This window comes from Eleutherodactylus coqui, chromosome 6, assembly GCF_035609145.1.
Source record: "Eleutherodactylus coqui strain aEleCoq1 chromosome 6, aEleCoq1.hap1, whole genome shotgun sequence".
In the NCBI taxonomy this organism is placed as follows: domain Eukaryota; kingdom Metazoa; phylum Chordata; class Amphibia; order Anura; family Eleutherodactylidae; genus Eleutherodactylus; species Eleutherodactylus coqui.
In genome coordinates, this window is record NC_089842.1 from 241,136,439 (window position 1) to 241,158,747 (window position 22,309).

The 22,309-nt window shown below is 46.3% G+C and overlaps 1 protein-coding gene across 1 annotated transcript in view; it reads left to right on the top strand.

The window, feature by feature from the left end:
• MTMR11 (myotubularin related protein 11) overlaps nucleotides 1-22,309 on the top strand; it is a 57,528-nt gene that overhangs the window by 19,729 nt on the left and 15,490 nt on the right. The window contains exons 4-10 of the mRNA XM_066609180.1: nucleotides 2,069-2,141; nucleotides 3,553-3,695; nucleotides 7,632-7,707; nucleotides 9,140-9,281; nucleotides 11,754-11,841; nucleotides 11,932-12,020; nucleotides 15,148-15,272. Of these exons, the coding sequence (XP_066465277.1) occupies nucleotides 2,069-2,141; nucleotides 3,553-3,695; nucleotides 7,632-7,707; nucleotides 9,140-9,281; nucleotides 11,754-11,841; nucleotides 11,932-12,020; nucleotides 15,148-15,272 (736 nt within the window). The remainder of the gene's footprint in view (nucleotides 1-2,068; nucleotides 2,142-3,552; nucleotides 3,696-7,631; nucleotides 7,708-9,139; nucleotides 9,282-11,753; nucleotides 11,842-11,931; nucleotides 12,021-15,147; nucleotides 15,273-22,309) is intronic.

The window sequence follows — 22,309 nt, forward strand, 5'->3', positions numbered from 1 at the left end:
GCAGTCTACACCCACCAGCTCAGAGATGGAGAAGAGATCCTGCTCTCCTATGTGTACAGTGTATAGAGACATCATAGCAGCAGTCTACACCCACCAGCTCAGAGATGGAGAAGAGATCCTGCTCTCCTATGTGTACAGTGTATGGAGACATCATAGCAGCAGTCTACACCCACCAGCTCAGCAATAGAGAAGAGATCCTGCTCTCCAATGTGTGCAGTGTATGGGGACATCATAGCAGTAGTCTACACCCACCAGCTCAGAGATAGAGAATAGATCCTGCTCTCCTATGTGTGCAGTGTATGGGGACATCATAGCAGCAGTCTACACCCACCAGCTCACAGATAGAGAAGAGATCCTGCTCTCCTATGTGTACACTGTATGGAGACATCATAGCAGCAGTCTACACCCACCAGCTCACAGATAGAGAAGAGATCCTGCTCTCCTATGTGTACAGTGTATGGAGACATCATAGCAGCAGTCTACACCCACCAGCTCAGAGATAGAGAAGAGATCCTGTTATGTGTGTGCAGTATATGGATATATCATAGCATCAGTCTACAGCCACCAGCTCAGAAAGAGAGAAGAAATCGTGTTCTCCTCTGTGTGTAGTGTATGGGGACATCATAGCAGCAGTCTACACCCACCAGCTCAGAGAGAGAAGAGATCCTGCTCTCCTATGTGTACAGTGTATGGGGACATCATAGCAGCAGTCTACACCCACCAGCTCAGAGAGAGAAGAGATCCTGCTCTCCTATGTGTGTAGTGTATGGGGACATCATAGCAGCAGTCTACAGCCAGCAGCTCAGAGATAGAGAAGAGATCCTGCTCTCCTATGTGTACAGTGTATGGAGACATCATAGCAGCAGTCTACACCCACCAGCTCAGAGAGAGAAGAGATCCTGCTCTCCTATGTGTGTAGTGTATGGGGACATCATAGCAGCAGTCTACACCCACCAGCTCAGATATAGAGAAGAGATCCTGCTCTCCTATGTGTACAGTGTATGGGGACATCATAGCAGCAGTCTACACCCACCAGCTCAGAGAGAGAAGAGATCCTGCTCTCCTATGTGTGTAGTGTATGGGGACATCATAGCAGCAGTCTACAGCCAGCAGCTCAGAGATAGAGAAGAGATCCTGCTCTCCTATGTGTACAGTGTATGGGGACATCATAGCAGCAGTCTACACCCACTAGCTCAGATATAGAGAATAGATCCTGCTCTCCTATGTGTACAGTGTATGGAGACATCATAGCAGCAGTCTATACCCACCAGCTCAGAGATAGAGAATAGATCCAGCTCTCCTATGTGTGCAGTGTGTGGAGATATTATAGCAGCAGTCTACACCCACCAGCTCAGAAAGAGAGAATAGATCCTGTTCTCCTATGTGTGCAGTGTGTGGAGATATTATAGCAGCAGTCTATACCCACCAGCTCTGAGATAGAGAGGAGATCCTGCTCTCCTATGTGTACAGTGTATGGAGACATTATAGCAGCAGTCTACACCCACCAGCTCAGAGATAGAGAATAGATCCTGCTCTCCTATGTGTGCAGTGTATGAAGACATCATAGCAGCAGTCTACACCCACCAGCTCAGAGATAGAGAATAGATCCTGCTCTCCTATGTGTGCAGTGTATGGAGACATCATAGCAGCAGTCTACACCCACCAACTCAGAGAGAGAGGAGATCCTGCTCTCCTATGTGTACAGTGTATGGAGACATCATAGCAGCAGTCTACACCCACCAGCTCAGAGATAGAGAGGAGATCCTGCTCTCCTATGTGTACAGTGTATGGAGACATCATAGCAGCAGTCTACACCCACCAGCTCACTGAAGTCTGCAGAGGATAGACTGGTTAAAGAGGCCATATACAAATCATATAATAGCCAGGAATGAAACAACAGGTACGCATTAAGAGTTGAGAGAGAATGTAGCTCTGGGTGGAGTGATGGTTTAATATCTTCACAATGCTAGAAAACCGCTTTAAAACAAAACTGCCATTGTCTCATTTCATTGTGATCCTACCTTGTCATACCATCTGAAAGTACTAACAAAATGTTGTCCTGTGACAGGATTCCTCCGAGGAGGTGATATTTGACAGTGACAATGACATCGCCCTACCCTGCGCTGACAGGATCTTGGCAGGTGAGAGCCGTGACATAACTGTGGCCAAGGAAAGAATCCGGTAAATCATTCCTCACCCCTGACTGCACGTATGGTTCAGATTGACGCAGTATGTGCACAGCAGTGGGGATCAGGAGCGTCTTCTGAAATTAGGGATCAGCAGACAGTTCAGCTGGACTGAAATACTAGACGTTAATGCGGAAGGGAGAGAAATATACAATATTGCATTTCTGGATTCCTTGGGTCATAGCCAACGCATTCCAGACACCCACCACGGTTTTATGGTAGCCGTAGTCAGACAGTCCGGTTGAGGACAGGTGGAACACTTCAGCATGAGGAACAAGCCAGAGGTCAAATCATGGAGAACAGGTTCAGTATAGACAAGCGGGCCAAGGGTCAGGGCAGGCAGTAATCAGAAGCGGAGTCAGTGTATGAAGCCGAGGTCAGGAGTGGAGATGGGAACGTAGAGTCAGAGAAAGCTAATGCCAGGAAACCAGAATCATACTGCACACCGATAAGGGGCAAACACCCCGAAACAGCTGTCTGTGTATGGATTCTGGCTTGGCTTCCAGTTCCCAATCATTGTTAAGACCTGTATAAAGAGTCAGACATTGATTTGAAGGAATGCTGCCAATCAATAGGTGGCGCTGTAGAGGTATTGTTCTATCTCCCTTATTTGCATATTACCCAGAGGAGCTTGCATGGCCTTATAAGTCTCCTCACTCGCCTTCTAGGTGCTCTCCTCAAGGAGAGACAATACCTCTCAGGAAACCAGTAGTAACTCCTTGAGCGAGACCAAAATTGCCACAATACTCAAGGACCTTCCATAGTGGGAAGATGCCTGATATAGCTAGAGTCCTTAGAGGATTAGCAGGGGCGCACTGGCCCCTTCGGATCACAGCCGGGAGCATGCGTGCACCCTCCATGCCGCTGATAGGAGGACGTCTGCAGAGAGGGGCACTAAGTGCACGCCACAGCCACCAGGACAGGTACATTGGTAGGTGCGGCCACAAACTGTAGAGACTTTTTTGGTAACACTGTTAGTTTATAGATCGGATCCTTGGTACTCGCACTCTTGTTTGTGGATTTTGTGGAAGATTTCAGGCCTTTTCGCACAGGGAAAAAAAGGAATATAGCTTTAGTGGCAGCTTATGGGGATTGATTAGTGCAAGGGGGAAAGATATTAGGTATTTCCATCACAAGTGATGGCATATTGCTAGGATTTGCCATCACTTTATGATTGGGGAGAGTCCAACCTGTGGGATGCCCACTAATCCTGAGAGTGCAGGACCCACGGCGCCACCTACTAGCCGCCTGGTTGTGCACTCAGCCCCATTTACTTGGGTGGAGTTGGGTTGCAGGTTCCTTGCACAGTGGGGAGATCTTTCCTTTCACTTTCTTTCACTTATTTCTTCCATCTTTATCTTTCTAGTGGCTCATCAGAGTAAAGTGAAAGTCGTCACCCCCTCATTGAGCCTGAAGTTTGTCCCTGAGGAGTTACTGATCTATTGCAGAGGCTTTCAGCTGATGCACTTCCATTTCAGCGACAACGGCTTGAAGACTGAAGCCTTTAGTGTAAGTGGAAAAGTATAAGTTGGTGACTACCATTATGCAAATTCCTATTAAGGGGAAGTGGTCATCGGTGCTTCCCCTGGTCTGTGTAAGGAAGAAAAACCACAAGCATTGCGTGACTAGTCTGCTCTGTTTGTGGAGTTTTCTTGAGGGAGATGCTCATAATGTGGTTACTTATTGCCTTTCACTTCCCATCTAAATAAAGAATGGTTTTACATACAGTTGGGAGCATCAAGAGCAGTGATGCTGTAAATAAGTTGTCAGAAAACTTTTTTTTTGTATTTGGACCCATGGCCAGCCTCAGCTACACACGACCTGCCCACCAGCTTGTAGGGGGACACCAGGCAGATGTAGGCTGCGAGTGATTGCCCTCCCTTAGGTCTGCCCAGGTCTTTTTTCTCCGTATGGCAGTCTTGTGGAGCTACATAATTCATCTTCCTCCTGGTTCTGTCTCTTCCCCTTTTATATACTGAGGTGCTACTGTGATTCCATCAGTGCCTCCACAACATAATCGCTTAATTCAAACAATACAGAGATCTCTCCTATCATCTATTATACCCAGGACTGTAACAAGGGGGCGCTCTAATAACTATGTATAGATATATTAGGGGACAATACAGAAATCTTTCCCATCTATTTATCCCAGGACTGTAACACGGGGGCGCCCTCTACGTCTAGAGGAAAGAAGGTTTCTACACGACATAGGGGGTTCTTTACTGTAAGAGCAGTGAGACTATGGAACTCTCTGCCTGAGGACCTGGTGATGAATAACTCAATAAAAGGGTACAAGAGGGGCCTGGACGTCTTTGTTGAGCGTTACAATATTGTATGTTATAGTCACTGATTACTTCAAAAGGGTCGGTGATCCGGGGATTGTTCTGATTGCCAGAATGGAGTCAGGAAGGAATTTTTTCACTTAAATGGAAAAATTTGGCTTCTACCTCATTGGGTTTTTTTTGCCTTCCTCTGGATAAACAATGGAGGGGAGAGGTAAAGGCTGAATTAGATGAACAAAGGTCTTTTGTTGTCCGAACATACTATAGTATGTTATGAATTTGGTTCTGGTGCTGTATTTATGTTATGAGCTTGGTTCTGGTATTGTATTTATGTGCGGTGCTTGATTCCGGTGTTGTATTTATGTTACAGGCTTGGTTCTAGTATGGTATTAATATTATGAGCTTGGTTAGGCTGAACTAGATGTACATATGTCTTTTTTCAGCCTAACATACTATGTTAATATGTTATAGATTTGGTTCTGGTGCTGTATTTCTGTTATGAGCTTGGTTCAGGTACAGTATTTATTCTCTGAGCTGCTCTGGTGTGAGTCTGCTATTTTCTGCACAAGCAGAATACAGTCAGACTACGTATCAATGCAATATCATTTTTTGCTCATAACAGGTGGCGGGGCATCAACAACGATTCCCCACAGACTGCCTTTGAAGACCTGCACTGGTTGGACTTATGTATCTACCGCCATTGCACAATTTTTCCTTTTCCCACCCCCCATTTTTCCAGTATTGGGGGCCGGCAGCCATCTCCCTATATACAATGTGAGGGAGGGGAGTGCTGAGTGGCAAATCTGCACTAACATAACCTCAAACATTTGGGGGGAAATGTGGTACTCATACAACTAATCTTCAAGCAGCGAGGGGAGACTGTTGGAGATTTGTGATAGTTGTCAGGTGAAGTAAGGCATTCTCACCTATCTAATATAATAAGCCTCCATGCTTCTTCTTGCCCCACACTTTGCCCCCTTTGCTGTAACTTTGGTGGATGATGTTGGTGTCCTTAGATGACACACAGGCTCACCGGTGCCGTAAAATCATCAACTGTGAGTGTAATACATTCAGGGACTGTCAGGTGGGGTGAAAGTTACAATGTTACGCCTACGGGTGGCGCTGCTGTGCTTCAGGCATGCGCTGGAATGAGTGAAGCGTTGCTAAGCAACACAGCATACACTGCTAAGCTGCAACATACACTGCCCAATCAAGAGCGAGAGAGAGACAGAGAGAGAGAGCAATAGAGAGACAAAGAGAGAGACAGAGTGAGAGCGCGATAGAGAGACAGTGAGAGAAAGTTCGATTAGAGAGACAGAGAGAGCAATAGAGAGACAGCGAGAGAGAGACAGAGAAAGACAGTGAGAGAGAGACAGACAGAGAGAGCAATAGAGAGACAGAGTGATAGAGCGATAGAGAGAGAGACAGAGAGAAAGCAATAGAGAGACAGAGTAAGAGTGATAGAGACAGAGAGAGCAATAGAGAGAGACAGTGAGAGAAAGAGCGATAGAGAGACAGAGTGATAGAGAGACAGCGAGAGAAAGAGCAATAGAAACACAGAGAGAAAGCGAGAGAGACAGAGAGAGATAGCGATAGACAGAAAGAGAGAGATAGTGAGACAGAGAGTGCAATAGACAGACAGAGTGATAGAGAGACAGACTGAAAGAGAGAACGATAGAGACAGAGAGAAACAGATAGAGAGAGAGAGAGAGCTATAGAGAGACAGAGATAGAGTGATACAGAGACAAATAGAGATAGCAATAGAGAGAAACAGACAGAGAGAGAACGATAGATAGAACGAGAGAGCAATAGAAAGACAGAGAGAGAGTGATAGAGAGACAGAGAGCGATAGAGAGAGAGAGCAATAGAAACAGAGAGAGAGCAATAGGGACAGAGAGAGAGAGAGCAATAGAGATAGAGAGGGACAGGCAGACAGAGAGAGACATAAAGAGAACGAAAGAGACAGGGAGAGACAGAGTGATACAGAAACAGAAAGAGAGAGATAGACAGACAGAAACAGACAGAAAGAGATATAACACAATTAATCCACAGCACTTTTTAGAGCCTGCCAACCGAACGACCAACCATGTAGGTCCTTTAATGCACGTCACAGAGGAGAGTCTGAGCCACAGACTCCTTTGCATAGTCCAATATATACAAAGCAAGTGACAGCTTACCAGGCGTATAAATCCAAATATAATTTATTCCTCCATAATCACGATGTTTCGACCCACTCAGGATCTTTGTCAAGCAAAATACAGTGCATTTCAACATTCACAGACTGATCACTAAACCACAGCCAACCCACCACTAATCACAGTTCAAAATAATCATGCCTTGTGACATGGTGTTCCATCAAGCATTGTTTATCACCACATGGATGGTGGGGAGAGGTTGCTCCGGGGTGGTTGGGAGAAGTTGCTCCAAGATTGTTGGGAGAAGTTGCTCCAAGATTGTTGGGAGAAGTTGCTCCAAGATTGTTACGAGAAGTTTCTCCTAAATTGTTGGGAGAAGTAGCTCCAGTATGGTGGGGTCAAGTTGCTCCAGGATGGTGGGGTCAAGTTGCTCCAGGATGGTGGGGTCAAGTTGCTCCAGGATGGTGAGGAGAAGTTGCTCAAGGATAGTGGGGAGAAGGTACTACAGGATGGTGAGGAGAAGTTGCTCATGGGGGATGTTTAGATAGCATTCATTAGTCATGGCAGTGTTCTTAGGCTGTCAGTGAGCCCACTCTCCTGGATGAAGAGCAACCCACTTATGAATAATCTCAGGATTCTTTACTGTTGGCATGACACAGGACTCATGATAGCGTTCACCTTTTCTTCTCCGGACAATCATTCTTCCAGATGTCCAAACAGTCTGTAGGCGGCTTCATCAGAGACAATAACTTTACCCCAGTCCTCCACAGTCCAATTCCTGTACTTTATTTCTCTGATGAAGCCCCATAAACTTGATGTATTTATCAATAACATTTTTTAAGTTATGAAATGCTTATAATTGTACTTCAGTAACCATAGCAACATCCAACTAAAAGAGCTAAAAACAATGAAGGAGCAAACTATGTGAAAATCAAAATTTGTGTCATTCTTAAAACTTTTGGCCAGGACTGTAGATCCAGAGTCCGACACCGCACAAGCTGACCTGTTTTCCTCTCTCCTTCTGGTAGATGACAAACACTATGGCTAAGAACCAGCAGGTCTTCGGCTCAGTGGTGCAGCAGGAAGCCATGTTAAGAAGTCTAGGTGAGGAGAGAAGCATGTTACCCTTCATTCTTAGCTCTTATTTATCAGATTTGCTAATACCTGAGGGCCCATGGCCAGAAGGGGCCACAACATATTGATTACTTCTAACAATCCTTAAAGAGCCTCTGTCACCTTCTTTTAGCCCTATATATTGAGCTTATGGACTGAAAGTAGGTGACCTGTGGAGTCCAGGAATGTGTTATACTTACCTCCCAGAGCCTAAAGGCCCATTTAGACGCGATGATGATCACTCAAAATTCGCTCAAACATCAGTGTGAGTTACAGTTTTAAATGGTCATTTTGCATAAACTCTTAAGTAGCTACTCAGCTACTTAAGAGTTTTTAGTATGCAAATGAAGCCTTTCGCTGAATACAGATAACATCTGGAGGTCTGTTATCTTCATTCAGCTGCTTTGTTCTCGACCTGGACTGCAGCTGAAAGAATACTATCAGCGCTATCCCACTGAGAACTCAGCATTCGGTCACGATAAGACACATAGCTGACTTCAAGTTGGCTTGAAGTCAGCGATGAACGAATAGTGCACGAAAAGTGCACAATGGGCACACATTTAGAGGCAGTGATTATCGCTCAAAAGCCATCTTTTGAGCGATAATCGTTGTGTCTAAATAGGCCTTAAATCAGGAGCAGTAGAGGATAAGTAATGTATGTACACAGTGACTCCACCAGCAGCAGAATAGTGAGTGCAGCTCTGCAGTATAATACAGGATGTAACTCAGGGTCAGTACAGGAGAAGTAATGTATGTACACAGTGACTCCACCAGCAGAATAGTGAGTGCAGCTCTGGAGTATAATACAGGAAGTAACTCAGGATCGGTACAGGATAAGTAATGTATGTACACAGTGACTCCACCAGCAGAATAGTGAGTGCAGCTCTAAAGTATGATACAGGATGTAACACAGGATAAGTACAGGAGAAGTAATGTATGTATACAGTGACTCCACCAGCAGAATAGTGAGTGCAGCTCTGGAGTATAATACAGAATTTAACTCAGGAGCAGTACAGGATAAGTAATGTATGTACACAGTGACTCCACCAGCAGAATAGTGAGTGCAGCTCTGGAGTATAATACAGGATGTAACTCAGGAGCAGTAGAGGATAAGTAATGTATGTACACAGTGACTCCACCAGCAGAATAGTGAGTGCAGCTCTGCAGTATAATACAGGATGGACCTCAGGATCAGTATAGGATAAGTAATATATGTACACAGTGACTCCACCAGCAGAATAGTGAGCGCAGCTCTGGAGTATAATACAGGATGTAACTCAGTATAAGTAATGTATGTACACAGTGACCCTACCAGCAGAATAGTGAGTGCAGCTCTGGAGTATAATAACTCAGGATTGGTAAATAAGTAATGCACTGTACATATCCTTTAAGTGTTACTAATGCAGCCTTTTGGTTTTCTCAGATAAGAGGGATAGTCCGACACGCATGGACTATCCTACACAAATGTTTGAGTCAGCTGCAGATTGGGAGAATGAAATTGAAAGGGTGGGAGCGAGCGCCTGGAGGGTGACCCCACTCAACGAGCGCTGTGACACCTGCACAAGGTAATGTGATGGAACATCTGCTGAGATTTGGAGATTTGTTCTTTTACCTTGAAGACTGTGATAATAGAAGCCGTAGGGGTGAATGTCCCCCGATACAGTGCCGTACTTCCTAAAGGAAATAGTCTATAAAGTGTGGGATTTAAGTACAGTACATGCTAGTTTTTACCCACAATCCTTCAGTGTACGTTACCTCAGTGTCATCTGACCAGCGGCGGTTCATTCTAGGACATCACATCATCTGACACGGCAGCAGTAGCTTCCAGCACAAGTTATTCATACGGTCGCCGTCTAAATGCACTTAGCAGAAGCAAAACCCCTAATTATGAAACCAGAGGGAGGCTGTGGGTTTCGTAGATAGCGGCGGTTCCTCACTAAAGTTTAAAGAATCTCTCCACCTAAATGTATCTTTTGACGACTTTGAGTTCCCTTATGTTCAGGTGGGCAGCGCCGTCTTACTCTGAGCTCTTGTCTGACAGGCTGGTTGCTATGGATACTCCACCTAACAACCACAAAACCTAAATGCAGTTGTCAGGCACCAAGTTCCAAGCAACCATTCTGTCTCAGATTCCTCAGGTCTTCCGATAGAAGTGAATGTCCATCTTATATAAGTTCAGAACTTCCCCGAGAACCCCAGGCAGGATCACCTCGCAGATGCAGCCATGCCCATCCTGAACTGGAGCTGAAGGCCCCATTACACTGTGCTGATAGGTGGTCAGAATTTGGCACAAGCAGCATGAATCGATGACCCCATATTTTCATCTGACCAGAACATGTCTAATGTGCAGCAACTAGAAGAACCTTCCTGTCCGCAGGGGCCGATATTCCTGCAGAATGATTTCATCACCTAGCGGAGTCTATGCTGTCACCAGTGATGGGGTTTACGGTTCCGACAGTCACCACCCTGTAATGCCACCCTTGGGTCTGACAATGGGGGTGGGGGCAGAGATTCCCCTTTAGTCGGGGGCCAATCTCCTCCATCCTCCTCATAACATCACTAAAGGCTGGCTAAGTATATGCGCAGATCTTCCGGATGGAAACCCAATTCTACATTTCGGCCATATTTTCTTAGGAGGCCCTCTAATCGAGGAGCTATGGCCGCCATGTTTCATACCATGGATTTACCTACAAGTGTATACCAAACATGATATGCTACAGATGATTCGTTTCTCAGTTATGCGGTTCTGTGGGTTCCCGCGGGTCGCCCAGCGATGGGAGTGGATTCGCTGCATCTGTGGTATACTCACGGATTCGAAGATATAACTGCTGTTGAGCTCGGACCTTTGAATGACCCATAATCCTCGTTATTATTACCTTTGTCCCATCTCAGTGGAGGGATATCGCAGACAGTAAGTCTAGAGGATGTGTATTGGAGGAGCAGGCAGACATGGGATCTCCAGCAAATGGCTAATTTCGTTATCACTACAACTAAGGGCTTCATTGCGGGTCCCTAAAGGGGTAAATGGAATCAAAAGCCTTTTTGGTACAGGAGAAAAAGGCAGTGGAATTAATATTGAGGAGCTCTGCTTGGCAGGAAATGCCACGTAACTATCTGCCTAAACCTACTCAACTTTTCCCAGACCAGAAAAGTTGCAGATTGACAGGGAAATATGGGTGACAGTCTACCAGTATCATTGCACCACATACGCCACGATGAATTGTTGTGGTTCTGAAGTCCAAAGGAGGCACAAGGCGCTACTAGATGGGGGTCCCTAATAAGGAGGCCAGTCAATGTAATTTTATGGCAGTCAGGGCTCCTTTTTTGTCCTACGAGCTCCAAATCATCTGCATGGAGTCAGCTCAATAATACATATTCAGTTACCAGTAATGATTATTGTAGGGGTCAACATAGAAAAGTCAAAATGAGGGACCATTACTGTTCCTATTTCATCCCCCCCCCCAGTCTCAAATTCTACAAATGTGAGAGAAATGAGTGATGTGACTCTTCAGCCGGTTCTCTTCCCTAAAGATTGTAGTAACTATGGAGAGGGTTTCACAGCACTCATGAGGTCCCTCATCTCTTGCACATGTCACATAGCCGTAATGAAGTCTACATTTACCGTATGTACACGTTTGTGGTATCTTTGTGAGGGTGCATTCACACAAACAATGTATCCCCTGCAAGTTCCGTCTGATTTTGATATAGACAGAACTCACATGGGAAAAGAATACATTGATTTCAATTGGGTACTTTACATGAGTACATTTCTGCAGGAAGTAGACAGCGCTGTTCTCACTGCAGTGGCCAGACTTGGTATTGCAGGATAAGTTCCCATTCATGTCAGTGCCTGTAATACCAAGCCTAGCCACTACAGTAAGAACGGTGCTGTATGCTTCCTGCAGAGATCAACTCAGTGCACCAGCGCACTGGCCCTGCAAACAGCTGATTTATGGGAGGGTGGGTCTGGCTTGAGAAAAGGTCATCAATAGTTTACAACTTAACAACCCCTTTAAGTCTGTTCATACTTTTTCCAGTCTCTCCAAATACTTTGTGGTTCCTTGCAAGCTGCTGGACAATGAGTTGAAGAAAACCTTTGCGCACTTTCAGCAGAGACGCATTCCTGTGAGTATCGGCCACCTCCTCATGTATAGCAGTGACAGTAATGTGATGGATCGCACCGTGATATGATGCCATCTTGTACCCCTGTCTTAGAGGTGGTCCTGGCATCACCAGGGTGGGAGTGATCTGCTGAGATCGGCTGGATTTCAGACCAACACAGACCCTGATAAGGAGGACGTGAGGTAAACCGGACAGACTGGACTGTCTCAGTATTGGAAGCCCATTCACTATACACAATGCTGGGGGCCTATGTCATAGCTAACATATGATCGTCTGTCATATTGCTGCAGCGCAGGGGTTCTATCCCTGCTGTTTGGCAGGGCGGGGTGGGAGTGGGGCAGAGCTTTGGTAATATGGGGGCGGGGTTTCAGTGGCTTCAGTAGTAATGCTATTACTAATAGTATCCCCTACATCAGCCCCAGTTGTAATAGTGACACTCACAGTGGCCCCAGTAGTAATAGTGACATCCCACAGCGGCCCCCAGTATTAATAGTGACACCCCACAGTGGCCCCCAGTATAATAGTGACATCCCACAGTGGCCCCCAGTAGCAATAGTGACATCCCACAGTGGACCCCAATTTAAAAATGACATCCCACAGTGGCCCCCAGTATAATAGTGACATCCCACAGCGGCCCCCAGTATAATAGTGACACCCACAGCGGCCCCCAGTATAATAGTAACTCCCCACAGCGGCCCCCAGTATAATAGTGACATCCCACAGCGGCCCCCAGTATAATAGTGACATCCCACAGCGGCCCCCAGTATAATAGTGACATCCCACAGCGGCCCCCAGTATTAATAGTGACACCCCACAGTGGCCCCCAGTATAATAGTGACATCCCACAGTGGCCCCCAGTAGCAATAGTGACATCCCACAGTGGACCCCAATTTAAAAATGACATCCCACAGTGGCCCCCAGTATAATAGTGACATCCCACAGCGGCCCCAGTATAATAGTGACATCCCACAGCGGCCCCCAGTAGCAAAAGTGACATCCCACAGCGGCTCCAGTATAATAGTGACATCCCACAGCGGCCCCCAGTAGCAATAGTGACATCCCACAGTGACCCCCAGTGTAATAGTGACATCCCACAGTGGACCCCAATTTAAAAATGACATCCCACAGTGGCCCCAGTAGTAATAGTGACACCCCACAGTGGCCCCCAGTATAATAGTGACATCCCACAGCGGCCACAGTATAATAGTGACATCCCACAGCGGCCCCCAGTATAATAGTGACGTATCACAGCGGCCCCCAGTAGTAATAGTGACATCTCACAGTGGCTCCCAGTATAATAGTGACGTCCCACTGCAGCCCCCGTAGTAATAGTGACATCCCACAGCGGCCCCTAGTATTAATAGTAACATCCTACAGTGGCCCTAGTAATAATAGTGACATCCCACAGTGGCCCGCAGTAGTAATAGTGACATAGGCACGCCTGATTTGGATCACAGATAAATCACATTAATGGAGATGCTCTTACATTGGTGTTAATGAAAATTATTGGCTGAATAGGGAGAGCATAATACAGGATGTAACTGTGCATATATTTAGAGAACAGCAGGTGGTCTGTTCTCTAAATACACTGTGACATCCCACAGCGACCCCACAAATAATAGTGACATCCCACAGTGGCCCCCAGTATAATAGTAACTCCCCACAGCGGCCCCCCCATAGTAATAGTAACATCCCACAGTGGCCTCAATAATAATAGTGACATCCCACAGTGGGCCCCAGTAGTAATAATGACACACCACAGCAGCCCTAGAAGTAATAGTGACACCCCACAGTGGCCCTCAGTAGTAATAGTGACCCACCCCCACAGCGGCTCCCAGTATTAATAGTAACATCCCACAGCGGCCCCCAGTAGTAATAGTGACCTCCCACAGTGGCCTCCAGTATAATAGTGACATCCCACAGCGGCCCCCAGTAGTAATAGTGACCTCCCACAGTGGCCTCCACTATAATAGTGACATCCTACAGCGGCCCCAGTAGTAATAGTGACACACCACAGCAGCCCCAGTAGTAATAGTGACATCCCATAGTAGCCCCCAGTAGTAATAGTGACATCCCACAGCGGCCCCAGTAGTAATAGTGACATCCCATAGTAGCCTCCAGTATAATAGTGACATCCCACAGCGGCCCCAGTATAATAGTGACATCCCACAGCCGCCCTCAGTATAATAGTGACATCCCACAGCGGCCCCCAGTAGTAATAGTGACCTCCCACAGTGGCCTCCACTATAATAGTGACATCCCACAGCGGCCCCCAGTAGTAATAGTGACACACCACAGCAGCCCCAGTAGTAATAGTGACATCCCATAGTAGCCCCCAGTAGTAATAGTGACATCCCACAGCGCCCCCAATAGTAATAGTGACACTCCACAGCGGCCCCAATAGTAATAGTGACATCCCACAGCGGCCCCAATAGTAATAGTGACACACCACAGCAGCCCCAGTAGTAATAGTGACATCCCATAGTAGCCCCCAGTAGTAATAGTGACATCCCACAGCAGCCCCAGTAGTAATAGTGACACACCACAGCAGCCCCCAGTATAATAGTGACATCCCACAGCAGCCCCAGTAGTAATAGTGACACACCACAGCAGCCCCAGTAGTCATAGTGATACCCCACAGCGGCCCCCAGTATAATAGTGACACCCCACAGCAGCCCCCAGTATAATACTGACATCCCACAGCAGCCCTAAGTAGTAATAGTGACATCCCACAGCGGAAGGCAGGCATAGTCAGGACCAAGTGCTCAGCTATCTATGGAGTGGCCATACACATGCTTGACCTGCATTCCATTAATTCAGAGAACTTTGGTACACCCGTTCAGCAGTAGGACCCCACCGATTAGATCCCCTATCCTGTGGAGATTGGTGGGATTGCCTCTTAAAATATTAGTTTGTTATCTGAAGGCTTATCTCCTTTTTCTGAATGGCAGCCTTTTAAAACCTCACACTTTTGCCCTTTCCACTTTATCGGGTCATGAAGCACAGCTAATTACTTTATAACTTACGTGAGCGAGCCCTTTCCCCCCTCCTTCCACTCCATGACACTCCTGTAAGGTAATCCCTCCTCGCTCACTGTCATTCTCCCATTACCGGCCGTGACCTTCTGTTCTGAGATTTCTTTGAAAATACACTTCTCCCTCGTCTTCAGTTACATCTCATTGTCTCCGCTTCCTCTCTGTCATTTTATACGTGAAGCTACAGCGTGGCGGATCCTCGGCCTGAATGCATCGGGCTTTGTGCAAGCGTTAATCCTCCGACTGGTTACTAATTATTGATTGGATTTTCTAGGTCAATAAGATCCCTCTTATTTGGCAGCCATTCGCAGTGTGTGATTATTGACACGAGCGAGGACCTGCCTTCTGTAGCCGACATCCAGGTCTCCTTCCTCAAGCTCCGCGCCTTGTGCTGTAATGGTAAGACCACCGACTACCATGCACGCCTCCAATTAAGTAGTAAAGGTCACCGTATATGGACCCTCCATCAGCCCTTCCATCAGGCTTTGTTATGCTTTGACCTTTCAGTTTAGGCCAACTATGCAAGCAAACCCCCCCCCCCCCAAAAAAAACCCACATCTGGTGGAGGGATCACCTTTGCTGGGGTCAAATGACGAGTGTCCTTTTCAGCAAACCCAAAGTCAACAGCCAGGACTAGGCTTTAACCCCTTAACGACTGCCCCATCGGGAAACTACGTCCTCAGAAAGTGGGCCTTAATCCTAGAGGACGTAGTTTTATGCATCCTCTTTGGATTAATGCCCACTTGCCTGAGGACGTGACAGCTCCATGCTGTCGGTGCCCGCAGGTAGCCGACAGCATGGAGCTGTCATCCCAGGATGCGGGCAGTCCCCCCCGGCATTGCGATCGGCGCTAGCCAATGGCTAGCGCCGATCGCAAAAAAGTAAAGAAAACTGTCAAAAAAGTTAGTTCTTCAGCTGCCCTGCTGGATCGGCTCCACCAGGGCAGCTGAAATTACTTACCCGGCTTGTCGGCGGTGTCCCACGGAGATCTCGTCCTCCCGGACCCGCCGGCGGCCTTCTGCGCATGCGCGCCAGGCGATGACGTCACGCGCATGCGCAGAAGCCCGGGAGCCCCCGGCAAATTTAAAATCTCCTGGCTCCCGGCTCCTGAAGGTAGCCGGGAGCCAGGAGGTGCTACCGGGGACCGCTGTGAGCGGTCCCCGGGCCCGCGATCGCCGCTATCGATTAGATAGTGGCGATCGCAAAAAAGTTGAAAAAGTAAAAAAAAAGTAAGGTTTCACCTCCCCTCATGGATCGGATCCATGAGGGGAGGTGAAAATACTCACCCCCGGTCCTCTGCGATGTCCCGATGTCCCGGGACCCGAAATCCCGGTCTGCGCATGCGCGCCCGATGATTGACATCGGGCGCGTGCACAGAGGGGCTCGAGCCCCGGGAAATTCAAAATCCCTCTGCTCTTGGCTGCCATGTGTAGCCAAGAGCAGAGGGATGTTACCAGGGACATGATCACTGTCATCCAATGGATGACAGTGATCATGTAAAGTAAAAAAAAAAGTGCAAAAAGTTAAATAAAAAAAGTTTAAAAAACTTGCGTTTCATCTCCCCCCACGGATCATATCCGTGAGGGAGGATGAAATGACGTACCTAAGGCCCGCGGATTTATCCGCGGACCTTACCCCAGCTTCTGCGCACGCGCCCGTCGCCAATATGGCAGGTGCATGCGCAAAAGCCGTGGTAATTTAAAATCTCCCTGCTCCTGGCTACAAAACTTAGCCGAGAGCCTGGAGATGTCACGGGGGGCCGCGGTGAGCGGTTCCTGATCACGTGTTCGCCGTTATCCAATGGATAATGGCGATCACGTAAAAGTAAAAAAAAGGTGAAGGTTCATCTCCCCTCACTGATGCGATCGGTGAGAGGAGATGAAACTTTTTGCCGGAGGCCTCCGTATTTGCGCCCCGACGCGATCTTCTTCCGTGAACGTTCCCGGATTCTGCGCATGCGACCGCCGGCAAAACATCGGACACATGCACAGGAGTCGGGGAGCCCAGGAAATTTAAAATCTCCTTGCTCCCAGCGACCAACGGTCGCCGAGAGCCTGGAGCAGTGACGGGTGGCCTCGTTGGGCGGTCCCCGATCACGTGATAAAAAGGTAGCGATCTACCTTAGGCCGGTCTCACATGACCGGATAGGAATTACGGATTCCGCATGCGTCTGATCCGCGGTATTACGCAGATCAATCGCATTGGATTACACAATTCCGCTCACATTAGCGGGTCGGAACTGCGTAATCCACTCCCAGAAAAGAGAACGCAGCAGGTTCTATTTTACCGCGGATATCCGCAACATGGAGCCCATTGTGCTCCATGGTCGCGGATATACCCGCTGCCCATACGCAACTACATTATATACGGGCTGCGGGTACCCGCGTCATCGCTAAGCGACGGTGCGGAAAATACAAACAAAAAAATATATATATACTGCGTATGACCGCCTGTGTGAGTAGGCAGTTATGCGCAGTACATTACGCAGCCGTACGCAGGGTCACAGCCCTGCTCACAGCTGGGATCCGCTGCGGGCCTCCGCAAGCAGATTCCACCTACAGCCATGTGAGCCCGGCGTTATTCAGACCGCTACCTGTAATACGCAATTTACAAGAAGCCCCGGGAACGTTCGCTTTCCTGCAGTTCCAGGAGCAGCTTGTTGAGCGCCTTCTGTGTGAGACCGCCGCATCTCATTAAGCTTACGGAGACTCACAGAGCGACACTTTTTACACCCCATCCCCGCTACTGAGGTCACGAAATACCCCCAAAAAGCATGAGAGGAGGGGGGATACACGGTTTTATAGCCCCATGTACCAATCCCAACCAGCCTCCGTAATTACCCTTGTCTTTGGAAATATTACACAGTTCACATTATTACTTTTATCTAAGATTTGGGTAACGCCGAAAAGGGCGGAGCGGTAGGGGTGGGTGTGTGTGTGTGGGGGGGGGATATTTTTTTAAGGTGTCAATTTTTATTCCGTACAAGTGGGCAATGGGGCCTGGAATGTATTCAGTTGTGCCCTGCAATCCAACGGGTGTTCCCTCCATTATAGGCCTTGCCATGTTTCCTGTAAGTAGATTAGGGCCACAATGGGTATGTTTCTGAACACGGGACAAACGGGGGTATCCATTTTGGGGTGAGAGTCTTCATTCCTATGTGTGCTGTACAAAAAAAACTGTTTTTAAATTGACAAAATTGCCCAAAAAATGAAAATCGTAATTTTTTCCTTCTGCTTTGCTTAGATTTATTCAAATACTGTGGGGTCAAAATACGCAATACACCCCTAGATGAATTCATTAAGGGGTCTAGTTTTTAAAATGGGGTCATTTGTGGGGAGGTTTTATCGTTTTGGACGCTCAATGGCTCTATAAGTGGGCAATGGGGTCTGGAATTTATACCGTTGTACCCTGAAATCCAACAGGTGCTCCATCCATTATAGGCCTAGCCATGTGTCCTTTAAGTAGATTAGGGTTACAAGGGTTATGGTTCTGAACACGGGACAAACGGGGGTATCCATTTTGGGGTGAAAGTCTTCATTCCTATGTGTGCTGTACAAAAAAAACAGTTTTTAAATTGATACGACTGCCGACATAATGAAAATTGTAATTTTTCTCCTACTGCTTTGCTTTGATTTATTCAAAAATTGTAGTGTAAAAATACACAGTACACCCCTAGATAAATTCGTTAGGGGGTCTAGTTTTCAAAATGGGGTCATTTGTGGGGGTTCTCTGTCGTTTTGGCCGCTCAAGGGCTCTACAAGAGGGCAATAGGGCCTAAATCACCTTCATGCTAAATTTCTGTTCTGAAAGCCACCGATTACTCCTTTCATTTTGGGCCCCGTTGTGCATCCAGACAAAAGATTAGGGCCACAATAGGTATGTTTCTGAACACGGGACAAACTGGGGTATCTATTTTGGGGTGCAAGTCTTCATTCATGTGTGTGCTGTACAAAAAAAGCTGTTTTTAAAATGACAGAATTGACAAAAAAACGAAAATCACAATTTTTTCCTTTTGCTTTGCTTCAATTCTTTCAAAAACTGTGGGGTAAAAATGGGCAGTACACCCCTAGATAAATTCGTTAAGGGGTCTAGTTTTCAAAATGGGGTCATTTGTGGGGGTTCTCTTTGGTTTTGGCCACTCAAGAGCTCTACAAATGTGCTATGGGGCCTAAAACGCCTTCAAGGAAAATTTATGTTCTAAAAACCACCGACTACTCCTTTGGTTTTGGTCCCCGTTGTGCATCCAGACATAAGATTAGGGCCACAATGGGTATGTTTCTGAACACGGGAGAAACAGGGGTATCCATTTTGGGGTGCAAGGCTCCATTCATGTGTGTGCTGTACAAAAAAAGCTGTTTTTAAAATGACAGAATTGACAAAAAAACGAAAATCACAATTTTTTCCTTTTGCTTGGCTTGAATTCATTCAAAAACTGTGGGGTCAAAATGGGCAGTACACCCCTAGATAAATTCGTTAAGGGGTCTAGTTTTCAAAATGGGGTCACTGGTGGGGGCTCTCTTTGGTTTTGGCCGCTCAAGAGCTCTACAAAAGTGCTATGGGGCCTAAAACGCCTTCAAGCAAAATTTATGTTCTGAAAGACACCGACTACTCCTTTCATTTTGGGTCCCGTTATGCATCCAGACATAAGATTAGGGCCACAATGGGTATGTTTCTGAACACGGGAGAAACGGGGGTATCCATTTTGGGGTGTAAATCCTCATTTTCATGGGCTCTATAGGAAAAAAATATGTCTTTAAAATGACATATTTGCAAAAATATGAAATTGTATTTTTTCTCCTCTAAATTGAATTAATTCCTGAAAAAAAACAGTGGGGTCAAAATACTCATGACACCCCTCAGTGAATACATTAAGGGGTGTAGTTTTTAAAATGGGGTCATTTGAGGGGGTATCTATTATTCTGACACTTATGAGCCTTTGCAAACTTGGTTTGGTGCAGGAAAGCAAAGTGTTCCTCAAAATGCTGAAAAGTAATGTCAAATTTGTATGTCCTCTAAATGGTTAAAAAAAACACAAAAGTTTTTCAAGTGTGCATTCAGAATAAAGTAAACAGATGGAAATATATATCTTATCAAATATTTGTACAGTATGTTTGGACATATTTGAGCTATTACTGTTGAAAATGTGAAAAAATGACAATTTTTTCAACATTTTTCCAATATTGGTACTTTTAATAAATATACACAAATTATATCGGTCTGTTTTTACAACCTAAATGAAGTACAACATGTGGCGAAAAAACAATGTCAGAATCACTTGGATATGTAAAGCCTTTATGGAGTTATGCTACGTTGAACGACGCATGTCAGATTTCCAAAATTTGGCTCCGTCAATAAGGCGCAAACAGGCTTCGTCACTAAGGGGTTAAACTACCACTAAAGGCCCATTTAGACGCAACGATTATCTCTCAAAATTCGCTCAAAAATCATCTTTTGAGTGATAATCATTGTGTCTCAATGGGCGTCCATCATGCACTGTTCGTTCAGCGCTAACTTTTAGCAAGCTCTTATCAGCGCTGCACACTGAGTTCTCAGCGGGATACCGCTGATACTATTCTTTCAGCTGGTATCCCACTCGGGGCTCTCAGCGATAGCTCCGAGAACAAAGCAGCTGTGTGCAGATGACAGTGCTCTCGCTGTCTTCTGCATACAGCGTCCACCTTCATTTACACACTAATAACTCCTAAGTAGCTAATCAGCTACTTAAGAGCTTATGCAAAGTGATCGCTCAAAACTGTCTGAGTGATTATTGAGCGATTATCATTCCGTGTAAATGGGCCCTAACACTCGGACAGCTTAATTAGCACAGTTGCAAGTAAACAATATAAAAGCACATAAGGAACCAAAAGAAAAGCCTTGCCTGTCCGGCACTAACTAATACAGACTATATTCCTCTTTAGCAGCTGGAGACCTTCTCTCTGCCAGCTTGCAAAACCAACAGATTTTAGCAACTGTACTCACACTTCATATGAAGAGCAGCTCTTGCATAAAGACATAACCCGCAAGTGACAGATCACTGCAATCAGCATGTCTGTCACTACTGTATGCTTTCCCTTAATGAAGGCAGCATAAAGGATGTGACAGATTCCCTTTTAGATATATTTAACCCCTTCCCCCCTACTGATTGCCCTGTGCTGTGTTTGTTCTGCAGGATAAAGGTATTACAGTTTAGAATAAACAGAGCTCATTCTATTTCCAGTGTCTGTAGCTTCGGTTCTGTCAGTGCTACTGCGATGCCTTTGCCATGCTTCTTGGCTTTAAAATGACACCAGAAGCAAGTCTGTAGCATTGATAGACCTGAAGCTATAGCCATTTGAAGTGGGGCTGGGAAAACTGAATTTATAGCTGTTACTTTGTGCAGAGTGGAGGAGGGGCAGACAGCAGAGATCATCTGTGATCCTCCTGCCTATCCCTTTATCCTAGGGAAGAGGTGACATGGACATTTGTTCATGTTATTACCCTCCAAAAAGATTCAAAAGTTGAGCGCTTGCTCATTTAATCACTCCTCTATGCTGTTTAACCCCACAGATGCTGCAGTCAATGCTGACCGCAGCATTTAAACTTTTTACCTAAATTTTAAGAAAAAAAACTAATCACCATATCCATAACAGCCCGAACTATAAAATATCCCATTATTTATCCAGCATGGTAAGTTCTGGGGAAATTTTTTTTTAACCCTTTCCAATCCACTGTCTGACGTCTAAAGACATTCTGATTGAAGGCTGTACAGCTCCGATGTCGGAAGACGTCCGGCAGGGTATTCTTACTGTAGATTACTGGCCGCTCTGTTGTCGGGGGGGGGGGCCTCTCCAGCATGTCATATATCGCAGTACTGACTCTAGCCAGCAGATGGTGCCATTATATAATGGCAGAAAGAGAAAGCCCCCTGGGAAACCCTGAATCCAAAATTGGATTGCAAAGGGTTAAAGAACAATGCCACAATTACCATTTCCTCTTCAGTTCATTTCTCTATGGTCTCTCTCACATGAGCCGTTTTCACGGTCGGACCGATATACGCTACGATCTGATGCATTGGATTCTGATAGTCGCTGGTTGATGCACTCACCCATATGACGTGTATTTCCAAAATGCTCCGTTCTCCAGATATTGAAGCTATTGATTCCTCTGTTTGTTTACTGCTTGATAACATGGAAACAGACCACCACCTATATGGAAAGCACAATGGTGGCTGGTGGCCGGGCCCAAATCTGGTGCGTATATGCTCTTGAGATCCCGGCCATCAGATTTAGATGAAAGAAGGGTGCCAGCATCGGCCTCCTCTGCTATTTCTCTCCATTGAAAGGGTGGTTGGTTTCCTTGGCAACAAATAGTAAACAACCAAAGGAATCAATGGCTGCTATATCTGGAGAACGGAGCATTTTGGCACACTGATATAGGATTCTGGAGAGGGAAACAGC